The following is a 19,289-nucleotide window of genomic DNA, read 5'->3' on the forward strand; positions in this document are numbered from 1 at the left end:
GGGGGGGGGGGGGGGGGGGGGTGAAGGGAAGGTTCTTGAAAGCCGGACGGGTGTGGGGTTCTGAAAGTGGGGAGGGGGCGGGGGAGAACTAGAGATCGGGGCAGCCTTGCAAAATGGCATCCCGATCTGCGAGGAGCCGTTTCTGTTGGTGAGCTGCCCAGTGTAGGACGGATACCTAAGAGTGGCTGCGACAGGAAGGAACTGCTCAAAGTCAAAAAGAACAGCAAAGTGCCGTTGAAAAGCAGAGGCCGGGATTCTCTCAGCCCACGCCAGGTCGGAGAATCACCGGGCCGGTGAACGAAGAATCGGCGACATTGGCAACGGCATGTTGGAGCGGCGTCAGTTGGGGGCCGCTCTACAATTCTCCGCCCGGGATGGGCCCCATGGCCGCCCAAAAAAGCTCGAGTCCCACCGGCGCCGTTCACATCTGGTCTTACCGGCGGGCCCTCGGCCTCCATCCTGTCTGGGGCAGCCTGGCGGAGGGGGCGAGGGGGTCCGACCCCGGTGGGGGGCCTCCACCGTGGCCTGGCCCGCGATCGGGGCCTACCCATCAGCGGGCCGGCCTGTTGCGGTGGGGGCCTCTTTTGCTCCGCGCCGGCCCCTGTAGCCCTGCGCTATGTCGGGGCTGGCACGGAGAAGGGTGCTACTGCGCATGCGGGCATTCGCGCCAGTCGCAGTGCGCATGAGCAGTGCCCATTTGACACCGGTATCAGCAGCTAGAGTGGCGTGGGTCGTTCCAGTGCCGGGCTGGCCTCCTGTCGGGCTGAGGATCGCTACACATAGCGGTCTGATGACGCCGTTATTAAACTCTCCAGTTTTTACGACGGCGTCAACACTCTGCCGTCAGATGGGAGAATCCCGCCCAGGTTTATTCTCGGCGCTGCAGCTGCCAAGAAACACCCCGTCAAATGCGCTTAATACAGCACTTTAACTTTTTTTCATTGAATCGTGCCCAATGAATCTATTTATTCATTTCAAGCAATAACTCTGGTAACTTGAGTTATTTTTATTTCAGAGTTATCTGTAGAACTCTTACATAATTTTCATAATTTCACCTGAGCATTCAGCTTTGTTCAGAGTCTTTCTACCATGGTCACTGACTGCTCCTTATACTATTGGATCTTAAGTCAGTTAACTGAATGTATACAGTAAGAGGGTTCAAACTCGGAGCTGTCTCCATGCTTACTTGCGCATATGTCACTGTCTAACAGTAGATTGACTCCTAGGTGCGGGTAACTCTTACATCAATATGTGGGTGGTACTGTACCAATGTTAACCTATATGTGCCAGACCCCTGTTCTGTATTCCCTTGCATTGCTAGGGATTCAGCTGTTGAAGTAATTATTAAAAGGACACAAAGTAAATTGACATTTTGTCAGTTACTTCTTGTCAGTTACTTCTTGACCATTCTCATTGTCAATGATTTTTGCAATGTCAAAAGAATGGACAGGACAGTATGTGGAGCAGGCTGACCTCCATGACCTTATATTCCAATATTGTCCAATATTGTTCATTTCTGATGGGCAACATAATAAACCCAAACCAGAGATTTCACATGGTGGTGGGTGGGTGGGGGGTTATTAGGGGTTTGCATCTTTGCTAACCCTGTGCCGTTTTAAACTTATTAGTCAAATCAATGGAGAAATACACGTTGGTGGCGCAGGTAGTAGCCCATGATGCTGTCTGCCACTGGGGAATCCACATAATCTGCATAATCAGTTAAATAAAGGTAATTACGAGGGCATGAGAGAGGAACTAGCGAAAATCGACTGGAAGCAGACCCTAGTGGGGAAGACAGCAGAGCAAAAATGGCAGGAGTTTGTATGCATAATTGAGGACACTGTACAGAGGTTCATCCCCAAGAAAAGAAAGATTATCCGGGGAGGGATTAGACAGCCATGGCTGACAAAGGAGGTCAGGAAATGTATCAAAGAAAAAGAGAGATCCTATAAAGTGGCCAAAAGCACTGGGAAATCAGAAGATTGGGAAGGCTACAAAAACAAACAGAGGTTAACAAAGAGACAAATAAGGAAGGAGAGGATCAAATATGAAGGCAGGCTAGCCAGTAATATAAGAAATGATAGTAAAAGTTTCTTTCAATACATAAGAAACAAACGACAGGCCAAAGTAGACATTGGGCCAATTCAAACTGATTCCGGAAGGCTAGTGATGGGAGACGAGGAAATGGCTGGAGAACTTAATAAGTACTTTGCGTCTGTCTTCACAGTGGAAGACATGAGTAATATCCCAAAAATTATAGAGGGTCAGGGGGCTGAGTTGAGTATGGTTGCCATTACAAAAGAGATGGTGCTAAAAAAGCTAAAAGGTCTTAAAATTGACAAATCTCCTGGCCCCGATGGGCTACACCCTAGAGTTTTGAGGGAGGTGGCTGAAGAAATAGCGGAAGCGTTGGTTGAGATCTTTCAAAAATCACTGGAGTCAGGGAAGGTCCCGGACGATTGGAAGATCGCTGTTATAACCCCCTTGTTCAAGAAAGGATCAAGACAAAAGATGGAAAATTATAGGCCAATTAGCCTAACCTCGGTTGTTGGTAAAATTCTAGAATCGATCGTTAAGGATGAGATTTCTAAATTCTTGGAAGAGCAGGGTCGGATTAGAACAAGTCAACATGGATTTAGTAAGGGGAGGTCGTGCCTGACGAACCTGTTAGAATTCTTTGAGGAGGTGACAAGTAGGTTAGACCAGGGATACCCAGTGGATGTGGTCTATCTGGATTTCCAAAAGGCCTTTGATAAGGTGCCACACAGGAGGCTGCTGAGTAAGGTGAGGGCCCATGGTGTTCGAGGTGAGCTACTGGCATGGGTTGAGGATTGGCTGTCTGACAGAAGGCAGAGAGTTGGGATAAAAGGTTCTTTTTCAGAATGGCAGCCGGTGACCAGCGGTGTCCCACAGGGTTCAGTGTTGGGGCCGCAGCTGTTCACCATATATATTAATGATCTGGATGAAGGGACTGGGGGCATTCTAGCGAAGTTTGCCGATGATATAAAGTTAGGTGGTCAGGCAGGTAGTGCTGAGGAAGTGGGGAGGCTGCAGAAGGATCTAGACAGTTTGGGAGAGTGGTGCAGGAAATGGCTGATGCAATTCAACGTGAGAAAATGTGAGGTCTTGCACTTTGGAAAAAAGAATCCAAGCATAGACTACTTTCTAAACGGTGAGAAAATTCATAATGCCAAAGTACAAAGGGATCTGGGAGTGCTAGTCGAGGATTCCCTAAAGGTAAACATGCAGGTTGAATCTGTGATTAAGAAAGCGAATGCAATGTTGTCATTTATCTCAAGAGGGTTGGAATATAAAAGCGGCGATGTGCTACTGAGCCTTTATAAGGCTCTGGTTAGGCCCCATTTGGAGTACTGTGTCCAGTTTTGGGCCCAACATCTCAGGAAGGACATACTGGCACTGGAGCGTGTCCAGCGGAGATTCACACGGATGATCCCTGGAATGGCGGGTCTAACATATGATGAACGGCTGAGGATCTTGGGATTGTATTCATTGGAGTTTAGAAGGTTAAGGGGAGATCTAATAGAAACTTACAAGATAATACATGGCTTAGAAAGGGTGGACGCAAAGAAACTGTTTCCGTTAGGCGAGGAGATGAGGACCCGTGGGCACAGCCTTAGAATTAGAGGGGGTAAATTCAGAACAGAAATGCGGAGACATTTCTTCAGCCAGAGAGTGGTGGGCCTGTGGAATTCATTGCCGCGGAGTGCAGTGGAGGCCGGGACGCTAAATGGCTTCAAGGCAGAGATAGATAAATTCTTGATGTCGCGAGGAATTAAGGGCTACGGGGAGAATGCTGGTAGGTGGAGTTGAAATGCCCATCAGCCATGATTGAATGGCGGAGTGGACACGATGGGCCGAATGGCCTTACTTCCACTCCTATGTCTTATGGTCTATGGTCTTATAACGCCGCTTTAAATAAAATATCCCAACTAGAACTGTTTGGAGAATCCAGCAAACGATTGTTAGAATACAATTTGAAGCATAATGAGTAAAGTTGACGCTGACGTAATTGCTCCATTAAATAACACATTTGAAAAGTGTTTTCTATTCTGGAGGAAAAGAAAATGCAACTCTCTCGGTCCTGCTTTGAAAACAATAGTTCTGCTTTTTTTATTTTTCTCTATCACCGCGTTCTGGCGTTGATCATTTTTATGAGGTAATCGTTCAGAAGCTCCTATCCTTTCGTACGACCGCGGTTCTCTACTATTTTTATTCTCATCCTGGGATTTTGCAATTGCCGCTCTGCCTAGACAAAGATAAATGATAACTCTGGTTGCCCGAGTAGTCTCAGAGATATTGGCAGGTGAAATAGAAAGGTTTGCTGAATATACAGGTACATAATGAGATTACACTTGAGCAGTGCAAAGAATACAATTTAACAATTCAAATATTCATGGTGAATGGTGTCTCAGTGGTACAATGTGTAAACTCACACATGGGAGTGTGGCAATCTTAATAATCCTCAATGACCTCTTGATTAATCATGGAAATGGACCATTTTGAACACAGATCAAAATCCCCATTTAATCTTCCAACTGGAAGCTACTGTCTCAACTTTTAATTAAAAGTGAAACAAGTGCATTTGTATAATTAGAACAGAAATCCACTGGGTATCAGAGATTATCCTAATCCATTTACTGTTGGTATTTTCTGTTTGGTTAGGAACATAGGAACAGGAGTAGGTCACTCAGCCCCCTCGAGCCTTCCCTGCCATTCAATTATCACGGTCGATCTTTATCTTAACTCGATTTAAATTGGATTCTTGATATTTTGGTCTTGTTTGGAATCCCACAAGACACCAATTAATAGAACTTTATTTATGTTTTTTAAAAAAAGCTTTCCAGTCATAATGAACGTGAATTAGCTGATTTATTTTGAGAACACATCCAAGCCATCTTCGAGCTGTTCTTTCGGAGAACTCGTCTCCATCATTAAGCTCATGATTATGTCCTTCCGCAACATCTGTGCAGTCTTTGCATATTTGATCTCCTCATAATGTACCACACCTGCTTCTTCTGCTCTCCTCGTTTTTCTTGGATCACTTTGTTGCTGATCCTTGAAATAATTCACTTAAGCGACATTCTTTTCTAACTGTCCAGCTGTTCCTTCTGCCAGTAAGTGAAACTGATAACCATCTTGTCTTGCGTTCAAGGGTGAAAACCAACAGAGCGTCTGACCACAGTAAATATTTCACCAGTGCTAACTTTGCCACAGGGCCGGGTAGTGTCTCGGCTCGGTGATAAAATGCCTCTCTGCGGCGGGGATGCACCGTTGGAATTTTCTGTTCTGCACCCCTTGCGCATCCGACTCTGTGCCGACTGCAAAACACTTTATTGAGTCAGGGGCATGAAGGATGCAGGACAGGCTCCTGTCAAGATTCCAGATTGCCAAGATGGTGCTCGCCACTGGAAGGCCAGAAAGCCCTGATGGCACAGCAGTGGAAACAGTGGTGGCAAGGGACATCCAAGAGGCAGAAGAGCCGCCAGGGTTGAAGGAAGCTGGAGATTTTGTCAGCTTTGCCAAAGACCAAGGCAGACAAGGTTAAGTTCTGGGCGCTGCATTGAGTGGGGGAGAGGGGGGTGGTGTGGGGGCTCATCTACGTCCTTTTGCTCTATTAGTAGGATATTGAGCCATTCTTCCACCTATTGCCATCTTTCTCCAAGTGGATGGAAGGCAGCTTCACTGACAACCCAGATCCTGTCCCCTACTCAGACACCCACTCGCCACCATAGTCACCCCCACTCCTCCACCTCCAGATACGTTGGGAAGAGTTTAAGGGTGAGATTCTCTGGCCTCCCTGTAGCCTGTTTCAGGGTGGCGGCAAGTGGCCTGCCGTTAGCTGGGAGCAGGATTCACTGGTTCCGCTGCTGTCAGTGGGATTTCCCATAGAATCCACCCCACAGCGCTGGGAATCCAGCAGCGGGGTGCGCCATTGGTAGGACCGGAAGATCCTGTCGGTATGAACAGCCGGAAGAATGCGCCCTAAATTTGCCGCACATTTCTGCATCTGTTTCCACTGTCAGCACAAATTGGGTGATTATAACCACACTCTGGTGGGAGATATCCCTTCGGTGATCTCCATTTGATGAACCTGGGTGAGCGTCAGAGCAGATTCTCATGGATCCCTCCTGTTAATTCGAGCCTTAAATCTAGGATTCAAGAAGCATAAATGTAGATCCCAACCTGAGAGTAGGAACGTCAGAAAGAGATGACTAACATTGTTCATACACATCTTTACTGCACAGCAAGAGAGAATCTCATTGCTCACATTCACTGCTGCCTTGTCAGGTAAAGTAGGTGCATGCTCCAGAAAGCAGGGAAAATATTGTTAAGCTGCATAATATTGAGAGGAAATCAGTTCCTCTTTACACTACCTGTTGGTAGCATTCTCTCCTCTGAGTCAGAGATTGTGAGTTCCATTCCAGAGACATGAGCAAAAACCACAGCATGGCACTGCAAAGCTGTACTGAGGTGAGCTGCACTATCAGAGGTACCACCTTTCAAATGAGATGTTAAACCGAGGTCCCATATAGCCTCTCATGTACATAAAAGATCTTAAGGGGCTCTTTTGAGCTGCGGAGTTATCCCTAGTATCCCGTCCAACTTTATACCTCAACCAACATCACTAAAAACAACACAGGGACCGCAGCGGCTCAAGCAGGCAGCTCACCACCACCATCTGAAGGGCAATTAGGTATGGGCAATAAATGTTGGCCTAGCCAGCAATGCCCATATCCCATGAAAATGTATTTAAAAAACTTAAAAAAAGATTATCTTGTCAAGTGTCACATTGTTTGTGAGAGGTTGCTGTGCACAATTTATCCACCACATTTGCAACATTACAAAAGTGACCACAATTCAGAAAGTATTTCACTGCTTGTAAAGTGCTTTGCAATCTGGCCTCCGTGCTGCTCCTCGTGGGGGAGGCAGTTGCAGTTCCAGCAGTGGCCACCATTCCCAGCAGCTCTCAGAGGAGGGACACCTTCCCAGATGGGACGGAAGTTATGACCTCTGCCACTTAACAGCCTGGAGCCATCAAATCATGTCATGGCTTTCCTCCCCTCTGGCGATGTCTTGAGGTTGTGAAAGGCTCCATATAAATGCAAGTCTTTTAGTTCAGTCACTTGGGCAGATCACCTAGTGATTACTGTAAGTCATACCCAACCAAGGTTTTAACTTGTCTTTTTCTTCCTCACAGATACTGATAATGGTGTGTATTTCCAGGATATTTTATACCTATTTGACATAATTTCCTGTTTGCTTGTGAACCTCGGTAGGTGGATCCATGGTTCTGTCTGGGATCAGCTGCTTTTTCCTATGGTTCGGGACCAGTGAAGCCATGATGATTGGAATGCTTTGCTTGTACAATGGTCTGACTATTTCAGCCTGGAATTCCCTCGACGTGATCACTGTGGAACTTCTGCCAACCGACAGGAGGTTAAGTATAGTTTGTCACATCTTTCCTTCTATATATATATGCCATTCTCCAAGGTGAAACCTCTTTCTAAAGAATCGATGGGTTTGCAAATGATGAACCTGCTATTTTAAATGAACTAAGCCTGCCGTCACGTCCTTTAATAAACTTGCACATTTTTCACAGTTGGCTCAGTTGGCTGCTGGTTTGGGATGTGGATCATCGCTGACAGTGCGGGTTCAATTCCCGTACCGATTGAGATTATTCCTGAAACCACCGCCCTCTCAACCTTGCCCCTCACCTGAGGTGTGGTGACCCTCAGGTTAAACCACCACCAGTCAGCTCTCAAAGGGGAGAGCAGCCTCTGGTCTTCTGGGACAGTGGCGACATTTGCATTTATGTCCAATCATCACATTTCTGTGACAAATGCACTGCTGCAAATCAGGAAATGTATTCTTCAATGCTAATTGCGAATCATCACGAATCAATAAAATTTATTTACAATAATTGGATGAACCATTGTACATTCTTGTGGGTTCATAAACAATTAATTGCTTTACTGCTATTTCAGTTACACGTGCGCTGAAATCTGCTTTCCTTTCCAAACTTGACTTTAATACAGCTGAGGGTATTGGGTCTGAGCAGAAACAGTGACTGGATTTTCTTGTGGAGGTGGTGGCCCACTCCCCCCATGGCTCCTGCCCAGAAACTTGCACCCACAAGGTGGGTAAGCCATGATTTGACATTAGGCTGTTCAGTGTCTCAGATAATGGCTTGTGCCCCCATCTGGGAGGATGTAAAGCCTTCGTGAGCCTCCGGCAATGGTGGCCATTGCCGGGACTGAAACCAGTTCCCCAGAGGGGACCAGACTGTTTAGATCCGTAGGGTCAGTCAGATAGGTCCTGGTGAGGTGGATTGTGGTGGGGTGGTGGTGGCTGTGATTGGGAGGCCAATGGGTGGAGGGGGAAACAGCGGGGAAGGAGAAGGTAAGCAGAGGCAGTGATTCACCGTTGGCGAAGGCCCTCTATTGAGAACTAAAACGACAAAGTTATGGAGACAGATGTTAACCGAATAATCAGTTACAGAACTCAGTGAAGTGAGCGGTTTAGCAGAGGTGCAACTGGGAGACTGAGTTTAGCGAACAAGTTGTTTGCTATGCTGTTGCAGAGACCGTGGTCGGGATTCTCTGTCCCACCGCACCTCGTTTTCTGGTGCGCTGTGCCCCCGCCGGCAGGGGATTCTCCGTGTCCAGCAGCCGGCCAATGGGATTTCCCCATCGTGGGCGCCCCCATGCTGTTGGGACATCTGTGGTGTGACTGCGCTGCCGGCGAAACTGGGGATCTCACCGGTGGAGAATCCAGCCCAGTGAGTTTAGAATGCAGTTTTTGGGTGTCTGGGTGTTAAGGGAATGCGTTAAGAGACATTCCAATTAAATGTCTCATTTATGTTAAGTATCCAGTAATTGACACCGATATGTAAAGAAGCTTCAGGTGGCCTTTGGGGCATGTGATGTGATTATAGATTTTTTGTACAGAGTTGTGTTAAAGGAAAATAAAGGTGTTTGTGAGAAGGAGTAGAACTTTTGACTCTTCATACAAGAGCAGCTAAACAGCCAACAATGGGGAGCATTACAATACAACAATGGGGAGCAATGGGGAACAATTGGGGAGCAGTTCAAAGATGTGCGGGTTAGGTGGATTGGCCATGCTAAATTGCCCGTGGTGTCCTAAAAAGTAAGGTTAAGGGGGGGGGTTGTTGGGTTACGGGTATAGGGTGGATACGTGGGTTTGAGTAGGGGTGATTATTGCTCGGCACAACATCGAGGGCCGAAGGGCCTGTTCTGTGCTGTACTGTTCTATGTTCTATTACAAGTACGTTTGGAAGAATCAAGAGAATGCTCAGGAATTCACTGGAAGAAAACTGTTTGCAATCCCAAGCAAGAAGCCTTTGTGTCAAGCTAGTGGTAATTCTTCACTGGTTTATGTGCCTGTAAAGATATTGCAGGTGTAAAGAAATAGTGGGAATTTGAATTGTCTTTTGGTGTTTGTATTGAGACTTTTCCAACTTTTTTTTTCTGGGATAATATAGTTCAATTTTCTTGTTTAATAATCACTTGTGTGCTCGGCTCCCAGTCCAGGAACATAAGTAGAAAGGTCGGGAATTTCCGTGATATCGGCAAAGTTTGATGTCGAGCATGAACAGCAGCATTGAAACCAGCAATGATGGCTTTCTCCACCAAATGTGGCAACATTTTGGGAAATAAAGTTCAATTCATGGGTTCCATGACGTATTGCTGGAGGGGGGGCCTCTGATTCGCCCTCCTCACCAGCAATTTAGAAGTGCGAGCATTGGAGTGCCACTTTCAAAGGCTGCCCCTGCAAAGAGCAAACTGACTGGGTAGATTCTGGGCATGACTCTCTCCTCCCTGAAAGCTGCACTCACCTGAGTTTCCCTGACTCGCCAGGCGCGCACCAGTAGTGATTCATGCTGCTTTGGATGGATTTTCTGATGGGGGGGGCGGGGGATGGGGGGGGGGGTAGGGAGATGAGTCTGGGGTAGGGGGCTGATAATCGTATGTTAATTAATGATTATAATGATGTCCCTAATGATGAATAGGGGCAATCGGGCCACACTTTATCGGACGTAAAACGCGACTTTGCAGTTCTCGTCGACATTTTCCAATCCTATTGTCGAACCCAATCGATGGGAACGGGACTAGAAATCCTAGCCAAATCTGGGCTGACACTCCATGGCAATACTGTATGTGTACTGCACTGTCAAGGTGCTGGGTGGATTTTCAATGCAACCTGCTGCGTCTTTCCTCGGCAGCAGAGATGGCTCACCATTGTCCTGCAGTGGGATCCTCTGTGTCCCCTCTATTGTCAATGGGGTTCCTGCTGGGAAATTCATGGCGGGGGTGCAATCGTCGACTGGACAGGAAGATCCTGCCGGCATGATCTGCCCTCTCAAGCAACTGAGAAATATCCAATGCATCTTTCCAAGCAACAAGGGGCAGTTCTCCCCTAGGTCCTTGCCAATATTTATTCCTCATCAATGGCTTACAAAAGAGTGATCTAGTAACTATCTCGTTGTTATTTATTGGACTTGCTGTGTGCAGATTGGCTGCTGAGTTTCTCACATTAGCACAGTGATTACTATTCAAACGTACTCCATTTTTAGAACATACTGAGATCTGGACAGGTGGTAGAAATGCAAGTTCTTGCTTTCCTTTCATTCTTATGTCAGTGTTCAGCAGAAGAAACAAAGATACTTGTTTAACTTGTCAAAATGGGGACATGGTTTAGTATACTTTTTTTTTTAAAATTATTTCATGGGAAATGGGCACATTAGCTAGCCATCCCGATTGCCCTTTAACTGAGTTACTTGCTAGGCCATCTCAGAGGGCAGTTAAGAATCGATCGCATTGGCTGTGACTCTGAGTTTCATGTCGAACTGGGCTAAGTAGAAAGGCAGATTTCCTTCCCTAAGGGATATTAGTGAACTAGATGGGATTTTACAACAGTTGCCGATAATTGCCATGGTTACCATTCCTGAGATTCGCTTTGAATTCCCGAATGATTGATTGATTTAAAATCCATCAGGTGCCCTGGGGAGATTTGAACCCATGTCCCCAGAGCATTAGTCATGAGTCTTGGATTACTAGTCCAGTGACATTGCCACTACACCACCATCTCCCCAAACGAACAAACTAAGAGATATCAAAGGCCCCGATGAGTGATTGGAAAATGATTTTTCTTCATTGGGAATGGCTAGCAAATCTTGAGTATGGGTTCAAAGTCCATCTTGCCATGTGATGAAGCAAATTTCACTCAAGTGGTCATTTGTGATTGGCATTTGAAAATAAAGCTGTACGGATTTGCCCTTAAAGACTGATGTCTTTAACTAAGGCCATAACATTATTGCAAAATCCAGTCACAGGCTGTGAAGATTGAAAACTTTTAAAGACCAACAATGGGTTGCCAAAAAGAAATAAAAGGAGCAAAGGTAAATTATGAATGAAAACTAGTGCAAATTATAAACAAGGATAGCAAAAGCTTCTATAAATATATAAAGGGAAGAGAGTAGCTAAAGTGAATGTTGATCCCTTGGAGGATCAGACAGAAGAGTAAATAGTGAGTTACACAGAAATGGTGGAGACGCTAAATCAATATTTTGCCTCAGTTTTCACGGTGGAGGACACTTGTACCATCCCAATAGTAACAGATGAGGCAGAGGTTATAGAAAGGGAGGAACTTAGAACAATCATCATCATAGGGAAAAAGTACTGATCAAACTCTTGGGATTGAGGGCAGACACGTCCCCAGGGCCTGGTGGCCTACATCCTAGGGATCTGAAAGGAAGTGGTAGCAGAGAAAGTGGATCCATTGGTTATAATATTCCAAAATTCCCTGGATGCAGGAAAGGTTCCAGTAAATTGGAAAAATGCTCATGTATTCAAAAAAGAAGGGAGTCAGAAAGTAGGAAACTTTGGACCAATTAGTTTAACATCTGTCGTTGGAAAATTGTTAGAATCCATTATTAAGGAAGTAATAACAGGACATTTGGAAAATCAAAATGCAATTCATCAGGGTCAGTGTGGTTTTATGAAGCGTAATTCGTGTTTGACTAATTTGCTGGAGTTCTTTGAAGATGCAACAAGCCAAGTGGATAATGGGGATCCTATAGATGTAGTATATCTGGACTTCCAGAAGGTATTTGATAAGGCGCCACACAAAAGGTTAATACACAAGGTAAGATCACATGGGATTAGGGGTAATTTATTGGCTTGGATAGAAGACTACCTAACCAACAGAAGGAAGAGAGTTGGGATAAATGGGTCTATTGCTGGCTGGCAAGATGTAACTAGTGGGGTGCCACAGGGTTCGGTCCTCGAGCCCCCAGTATTTACACTATATATTAATGATTTGGAGGTAGGGATAGAAAGTCCTACAGTAAAATTTGCTGATTTCACTAAAATAAGTGGATAATAATGATAACAATGAGGAAATAAGGATTTATCAATAGATATAGATAGATTAGGTGAGTGAGCTAAAATTTGGCAGATGGAGTTTAACGTGGATAAGTTTGAGGTTAGCCATTTTGGTCTGAAAAATGGAAAGACAACTTATTATCTAAATGGAGAGAAACATCAGAGTGCTTCAGTGCAGAGGGATCTGAGTGTCCTCGGTGCATGAATCACACAAAACCAGTATGCAGGTACAGCAGGGAACAAGGAAGGCAAATTAAATTTTGCCCTTTAAGCTAAAGGAAGAGAATATAAAAGAAGGGAAGTGTTGCTGCAACTGCGCAAGGCATTGGTGAGACCGACCTGGTGTACAGTGCACAGTTTTGTCCCCTTATTTGAAGAGGGATGTAGCTGCATAAGAGGCAGTTCAGAGCAGGTTCACCAGATTGATTCCAGAGATGAGAGGTTTGGTCGTATCACGAGGTTGAGCAGTTTAGACCTATACTCTCTTGAGTTTAGAAGATGAGAGGAGACCTAGCTCCATAAGTGGAACTTCATGAAGCTAGAGGAGGAGGCCAGGGAGGATCTGAGGAGGTGGAATACACTAAACTTAACGTTGGCGGGGAGGGTCCCAAGTGGTGAAAATGAATATTCTGCCAAAGTTCTTGTTTATCTTTCAGGCTTTCCCGATCTTTATACCAAAGGCCTTTTTTCGGACTGTGGACACGATCATCTCTGACTTTGTATGGGCGGGGAAGGTGACGAGGGTGGGAGGACCCTGCTACAGGAGCAGAGGCAGCCGGGGGTGTTGGCGTTGCCGAACTTGCTTCATTATTAGTGGGCGGGCGAATGTGGATAAGGTACAGCGTGGTGGGAAAAGAAGGAGTAGAGTGGGTGAGGAAGGAGGAGGAATCTTGTAAGTGGTCTAGTTTGAGGGCTATGGTGGCATCGGTGTTGCCAATGGCTCCAAGTAGTATTCAGGGAGCCCAGTGGTGCAGTCCATGGTGAAAATAAGGAATCGGTTGAGGAGGCATTTTAAGGGTGGAAGGGATGTCGGGCTAACGCCGCTGTGCGAGAATCATGGGTTTGAGCTGGTGGTGATCATAGAATCATAGAATCATAGAATTTACAGTGCAGAAGGAGGCCATTCAGCCCATCGAGTCTGCACCGGCTCTTGGAAAGAGCACCCTACCCAAGGTCAACAACTCCACCCTATCCCCCATAACCCAGTAACCCCACCCACACTAAGGGCAATTTTGGACACTAAGGGCAATTTATCATGGCCAATCCACCTAAACCTGCACATCTTTGGACTGTGGGAGGAAACCGGAGCACCCGAGGAAACCCACGCACACACGGGGAGGATGTGCAGACTCCACACAGACAGTGACCGAATCGAACCTGGGATCCTGGAGCTGTGAAGGCGATTGTGCTATCCATAATGCTGCCCTAATGGACAGTGCATGCAGGAGATGGAGGGAAGTGGGCTGGTCAGATAAGAGATTTGTATTTGGAGGAAGAGTTCACCAGTCGGGAGGAGGTAAGGGAGAGGATAGAGCCAGCGAAGGCGAGTGAGTTCAGGTATCTGCAGGTTGGGGACTTTGTGTGAAAGGTCTAGAGGGGGTTCCTAGGCTGCTGAGATACCCATGCTGGAGTGACTGCTGCTTCCAGATGTGGAAGTGGAGGGAAGAATTGGGGATATATACAAGTGGCTGGGGGAGCAGGGAGATGAGCGGGTGGTGAAGATCAAGGAGAAATGAAAGGCGGAGTTAGAAGGGGAGCTCAATTGGGAGTATGGAGTGAGGCACTGCGAAGGGTAACAGGACCTCCTCTTGTGCAAGGATGAGCCTGATACTGTTTAAGGTGGTGCACAGGGTGCATTTGACTCGGGCGAGATTGATTGGGTTCTTTCAGGGGCTAGCAGATGAGTGTGAGAGGTGTGGGCGGGCCAGCAAATCACACGCACATGTTTGGAGTTGCGGAAAATTGGGAAGATTCTGGGCAGGAGTATTCGCGGTCTTAGCCAGGATAGTACAGGAGGAGGTGGACCCGGACCCTTTGCTGGCGATATTTGGGGTTTCAGAGAAGCCGGAGCTCATGGAGAGGAGGAAGGCCGATGTCTTGGCCTTCCGCTTGTCTGATTGCAACGGCGGCGAATTTTGCTGGAGTGGCGGTCGGCATTAGCCACTGGGAGTAGCAGCATGGTGGGTGACCTGTATAACTTCCTGCGGTTAGAGAAGATAAAGTATGAGTTAAGGGGGCTCAGCAGGGGATTTGAGGAAAGGTGGGGGATGTTGTGACCGTGTTTTGAGGAGCTGTTCATTGCCGTGGGTGGGGGGGGTAGGGGGAGCGGGAAGGAGAGGCGGGAGAGGGTGAAAAGGGGAAAATCTATACAGACTGTATAGTTGATTGTTGGGAAGTATTTTCCCGGTGTGTTTATTTGCTGTAACCTGCTTTGATACATGTTTGTAATAAATATATTTTTAAAAAAGAAAAAAAAAAATTTTAAAATGATAGGAGATCTAATTGAGGTATATAAGCTGATAAAAGATGTTGACAAAGTAGACGTATAGTGGGGGGATCTAGGATGAGAGGTCACTTTTTAAGGATAGGGGTACAGATTTAAAACAGAGATGGGAGAAAATTACTTATCTCGTGAATCTTGTGGAAATCATCACCCCAGATGCTGAGACATTGGGCGGGATTCTCCGCGAACCGGCGGGGCGGGCCACTCCAGCGCCAAGGAGTGCATGAACCACTCCGGTGTCGGGCTGCCCTGAAGGTGCGGAATCCTACGCACCTTCAAGGGCTAGGCCGGCAGTGGAGTGTTTGGCGCCACGCCAACTGGCGCGGAAGGGCTTGGCGCCACGCCAACCGGAGCTGAATGGCCTCCGCCGGCTGGCGCGAGTTGGCGCACCAGCGGTGTTGGCGTCATCCCAGCGCATACGCAGGGGGGTTCTTCTCTGCAACCGGCCATGGCGAGGTTGACAGCGGCCGGTGCGGAGGGAAGAGTGCCCCTACGGCACAGACCCGCCCGCGGATCGGTGGGCCCCGATTGCGGGCCAGTCCCAGTAGGGGCACCACCCCGGGGCCAGATCCCCCCTGCACCTTCTCGCCCCCCCCCCCCCCCCCCCCCCCCCAAGGACTCTACAGGCCGCCCGTGGAGCCAGGTCCCGCCGGTAAGGACCTGTTGTGATTTACGTCAGCGGAATCTGCCGGAAACAGACGGCAACTCAGCCCATCGCGGGCCGTAGAATCGCCGGGGGGGGGGGGGGGGGGCGCTGGCAGCAGCCGCCGACTGACGCGCTGCGATTCCCGCCCCCGCCAAAACCCCGGCGCCGGAATATTCGGCAGCCGGCGGGGTGGGATTCCCGGCGGTGGATCGGAAAATCCCGCCCATTGAGTAAATTTAAGGAGCAGAAAGGCAGATCGGGTAAAGGGTTATGGAGAATGAGTAGGAAAGTGCAGTTGAGGCCGGATGAGATCAGCTATGATCTTAATGAATGGACAGAGCAGGCTCGAGGGATGAATTGCCTACTCCTGCTCCGAGTTTTATGTTCTTACGTTCTTATGTTCCAGGCATACAACACCAGCAAGCTTGATAAATTTAAAAGTTTTCTTACTTCCTTGCTCCCCATCACATGCCATGGCGTCAGGACCCAACTAGTAAATACTCACACAAAATCACACCCACGTGACTCACGGCTGGGAGGAGTGGAACATAACAGGGGGGTGGCGAATTAGACTTCCAGCACGTTGATCCCATTAAAATGTATGCAAATTGGCACACAGGTTTGCATGTTCGCCGCTGGCGCAGGACAGGTTGCACATTACAGCCGGTGGTGGGACAGTAGGGAATGGGAACTGGTCTGCTGCCTGGCACTGATACCATTTTTCAGCTGAGCTCTGCCCAATCGGAATTCCTAATCGCAGTAGCAGGGAACTAAATTTGCAGATGATTTGCTAAATTTGCAAATGATACAAAGATCTGAGAGACAGGTAATATTGAGGGTTGCAGAAGGATTTGGACAGGCTAGGAGAGTGGGCAATGAATTGGCAAATGAAATACAATGTGGAAAAGTGTGAGGTTATGCACTTTGGAAGGAGGAATTTAGGCATAGACTATTTTCTAAATGGGGAAATGCTTAGGAAATCAGAAGCACAAAGGGACTTGGGAGTCCTTGTTCACGATTCTCTTAAGGTTAATGTGCAGGTTCAGTCAGCAGTTAAGAAGGCAAATGCAATGTTAGCATTCACGTCAAGAGGGCGAGAATACAAGAGCAGGGATGTACTTCTGAGGCTGTATAAGGCTCTGATCAGACCCCATTTGGAGTATTGTGAGCAGTTTTGGGCCCCGTATCTAAGGAAGGATGTGCCAGCCTTGGAAAGGATCCAGAGGAGGTTTACAAGAATGATCCCTGGAATGAAGAACTTGTCATATGAGGAATGGATCAGGACCCTGGGCCTGTACTCGTTGGAGTTTAGAAGGATGAGGGGGGATCTTATTGAAACTGACAAGATAGTGTGAGGACTGGATAGAGTGAATGTCGAGAGGATGTTTCCACTTGTCGGAAAAACTAGAATCAGAGGACACCATCTCAGACTAAAGGGACAATCCTTTAAAACAGAGATGAAAAGGAATTTCTTCAGCCAGAGGGTGGTGAATCTGTGGAACTCTTTGCCGCAGAAGGCTGTGGAGGCCAAATCACTGAGTGTCTCTAAGACAGAGATAGATCGGTTCTTGATTAATAAGGGGATCGTGGAGCACGGTGGTGCAGTGGTTTAGCTCTGTTGCCTCACGGCGCCGAGGGTCCCAGGTTTGATCCAGGCTCTGAGTCACTGTCCATGTGGAGTTTGCACATTCTCCCGTGTCTGCGTGGGTCTCACCCCCACAGCCCAAAGATATGCAGGTAGGTGGATTGGCCATGCTAAATTGCCCCTTAATTGGAACAAATGAATTGGATACTCTAAATTTATTTAGAAAAAAGAGATAAGGGGATTGGTGTTATGGGGAGAAGGCAGGAGAATGGGGATGAGAAAATATCAGCCATGATTGAATGGTGGAGCAGACTCGATGGGCCAAGTGGCCTAATTCTGCTCCTATGTCTTATGGTCTTATGGAACGTAGGGGGTGATTCTCCGAGCCACGCGCTGGGCCCGTGAATCGCCGCAACCATGCCACGACGCCCCGACGCCGGTGCGCAATTCTGCGACATGCGGAGAAATGGCTCCATTTGCGCCGGCGCGTTTGACGCGGCACTGGCTGGAATTGACGGGGCGCCGATTCTCCGGCACGGATGGGCCAAGCGGCCTCGCGGATATGACAGAGTCCCGGCGGCGCCGTTCACCCTTGGTCGCTGCAGTCGGGAACTCTGCGCAAAGGGTCGGGGGGCGGCCTGTGGTGCGGAGAAAAGCACTCCTTCACCAGGGGGGGCCTCCGATGGGGTCTGGCCCGCGATCGGGGTCCACCAATTGGTGGGCCAGTGTCTCCCTCCCCGGGCATACTTTGTTGCGCGGCCGGCCCCTGAATCCCCACGCCATGTTGCGTCGGGCCCGGCGCGCTTGAGGAATTGAACAAACGAATGTGATATAAAATAGTTAGTTAAAATATTAGTTAGAATAATGTAGATGTGAGCCAGTCTGACAGTAGTGAGTTCACAAACAAAGGACAAAGGGATTCAGAAAGCATGGCAAGGAAGGGGTGAGGGGTGCCTTGTGGAGGATGGGGAAAAAGATGCTGGGTAACAAGAGTCCCAGGTTTGAAGAATGCGAAGTGAGCCAATCAGGATATATGGCCAGGTCAGGAGGTGTATAGGATGACCTATGGGAATCTTGTATGTGAAACTTGATGCCATTTGAATGATATTCGCAGAGATTTCTTTGTCTCCGATTTCACTCGGTTCTGGAGTTTCAGAAGACCGCCTGTGCGTTCTGAACCTCTGTGGAGCGAGTCAGCCTTGCAAGTTGGTTAAAAATAAATAATACTATACCTACAAATCCATCTCGAGTTTTATTGAGGCCAGACTGATGGGTAAAGAACTCAATATTGCCATGCTGAAGAAGTCCCCCGTGCACGCACAGGTTGGCGAGGCCCAACTACGCATGCGCAGGTTGGCGCGGTGCCCATTTGGCGGCGGGAAGGGAGGCTGGGTCGGCGTTAACTGCTCCAGTGCCATGCTGGCCCCCTGTGGGGGACAGAATCGGTCATCCCCGTGCCTGTTTCGCACCATCGTGAAACGCGATGGCGTTCACGACGGCGCGAACACTTTGTCTCCATTTTGGAGAATTGCCTCTATGATCTGAACAATTGTGAAATATTGGTTTGAAACAGTTTAAATATAGGCCCATATTTTTGCCACAACAGAGAGCCTTTTCGTTGTGACAAAAATCCTGGAAATGGCTGGAAATACTGGGCAGGATTCTCTGATCCTGAGGCTAAGTGTTGCTGCCGTCATAAACGCCGTCATCTTTCTCAATGGTGTCAACATGGCCTCAGGAGCAGCGATTCTGACCCCTACAGGGGACCAGCATGGCACTGGAGCAACCCACTCCAGTGCGGCGCGGGTCTGCACATGCGCAGTGGAACCGGCGCGATTGCCGCGCATGCGTGGTGGCTCCCTTTTTCGCGCCGGCCCTGCGCAACATGCATAGGGCTACAGGGGCCGGCGCGGAACAAAAGAGGCCCCCAGCCCAAGAGGTCGGACCCTCCTTCCCTCCTTCCCCCCCCCCCTCCCCCCCCTCCCAAACAGGCGGCCTCCGGATCCATTCATGTCAAGGTAAGACCAGGTATGAACGCCGCCAGCAGGACTCGGGTGTTTTGTACGGCTGCTCGCCCCATCCCAGGCCGAGAATCTCCGGGGGTGCCCGGTAGAGCAGCCCCCGACCGCG

At 48.1% G+C, this 19,289-nt stretch overlaps 1 protein-coding gene across 2 annotated transcripts in view; it reads left to right on the top strand.

Annotated features, from left to right (window-relative positions):
- sv2ca (synaptic vesicle glycoprotein 2Ca) overlaps positions 1–19,289 on the top strand; it is a 315,141-nt gene that overhangs the window by 277,378 nt on the left and 18,474 nt on the right. For both annotated transcript variants that reach the window (XM_038805520.1, XM_038805521.1), the window contains exon 13: positions 7,299–7,458. In XM_038805520.1, coding sequence (XP_038661448.1) covers positions 7,299–7,458 — 160 coding nt within the window. The remainder of the gene's footprint in view (positions 1–7,298; positions 7,459–19,289) is intronic.

The sequence above is a fragment of the Scyliorhinus canicula genome, chromosome 8 (assembly GCF_902713615.1).
Source record: "Scyliorhinus canicula chromosome 8, sScyCan1.1, whole genome shotgun sequence".
Classification (NCBI taxonomy): Eukaryota; Metazoa; Chordata; class Chondrichthyes; order Carcharhiniformes; family Scyliorhinidae; genus Scyliorhinus; species Scyliorhinus canicula.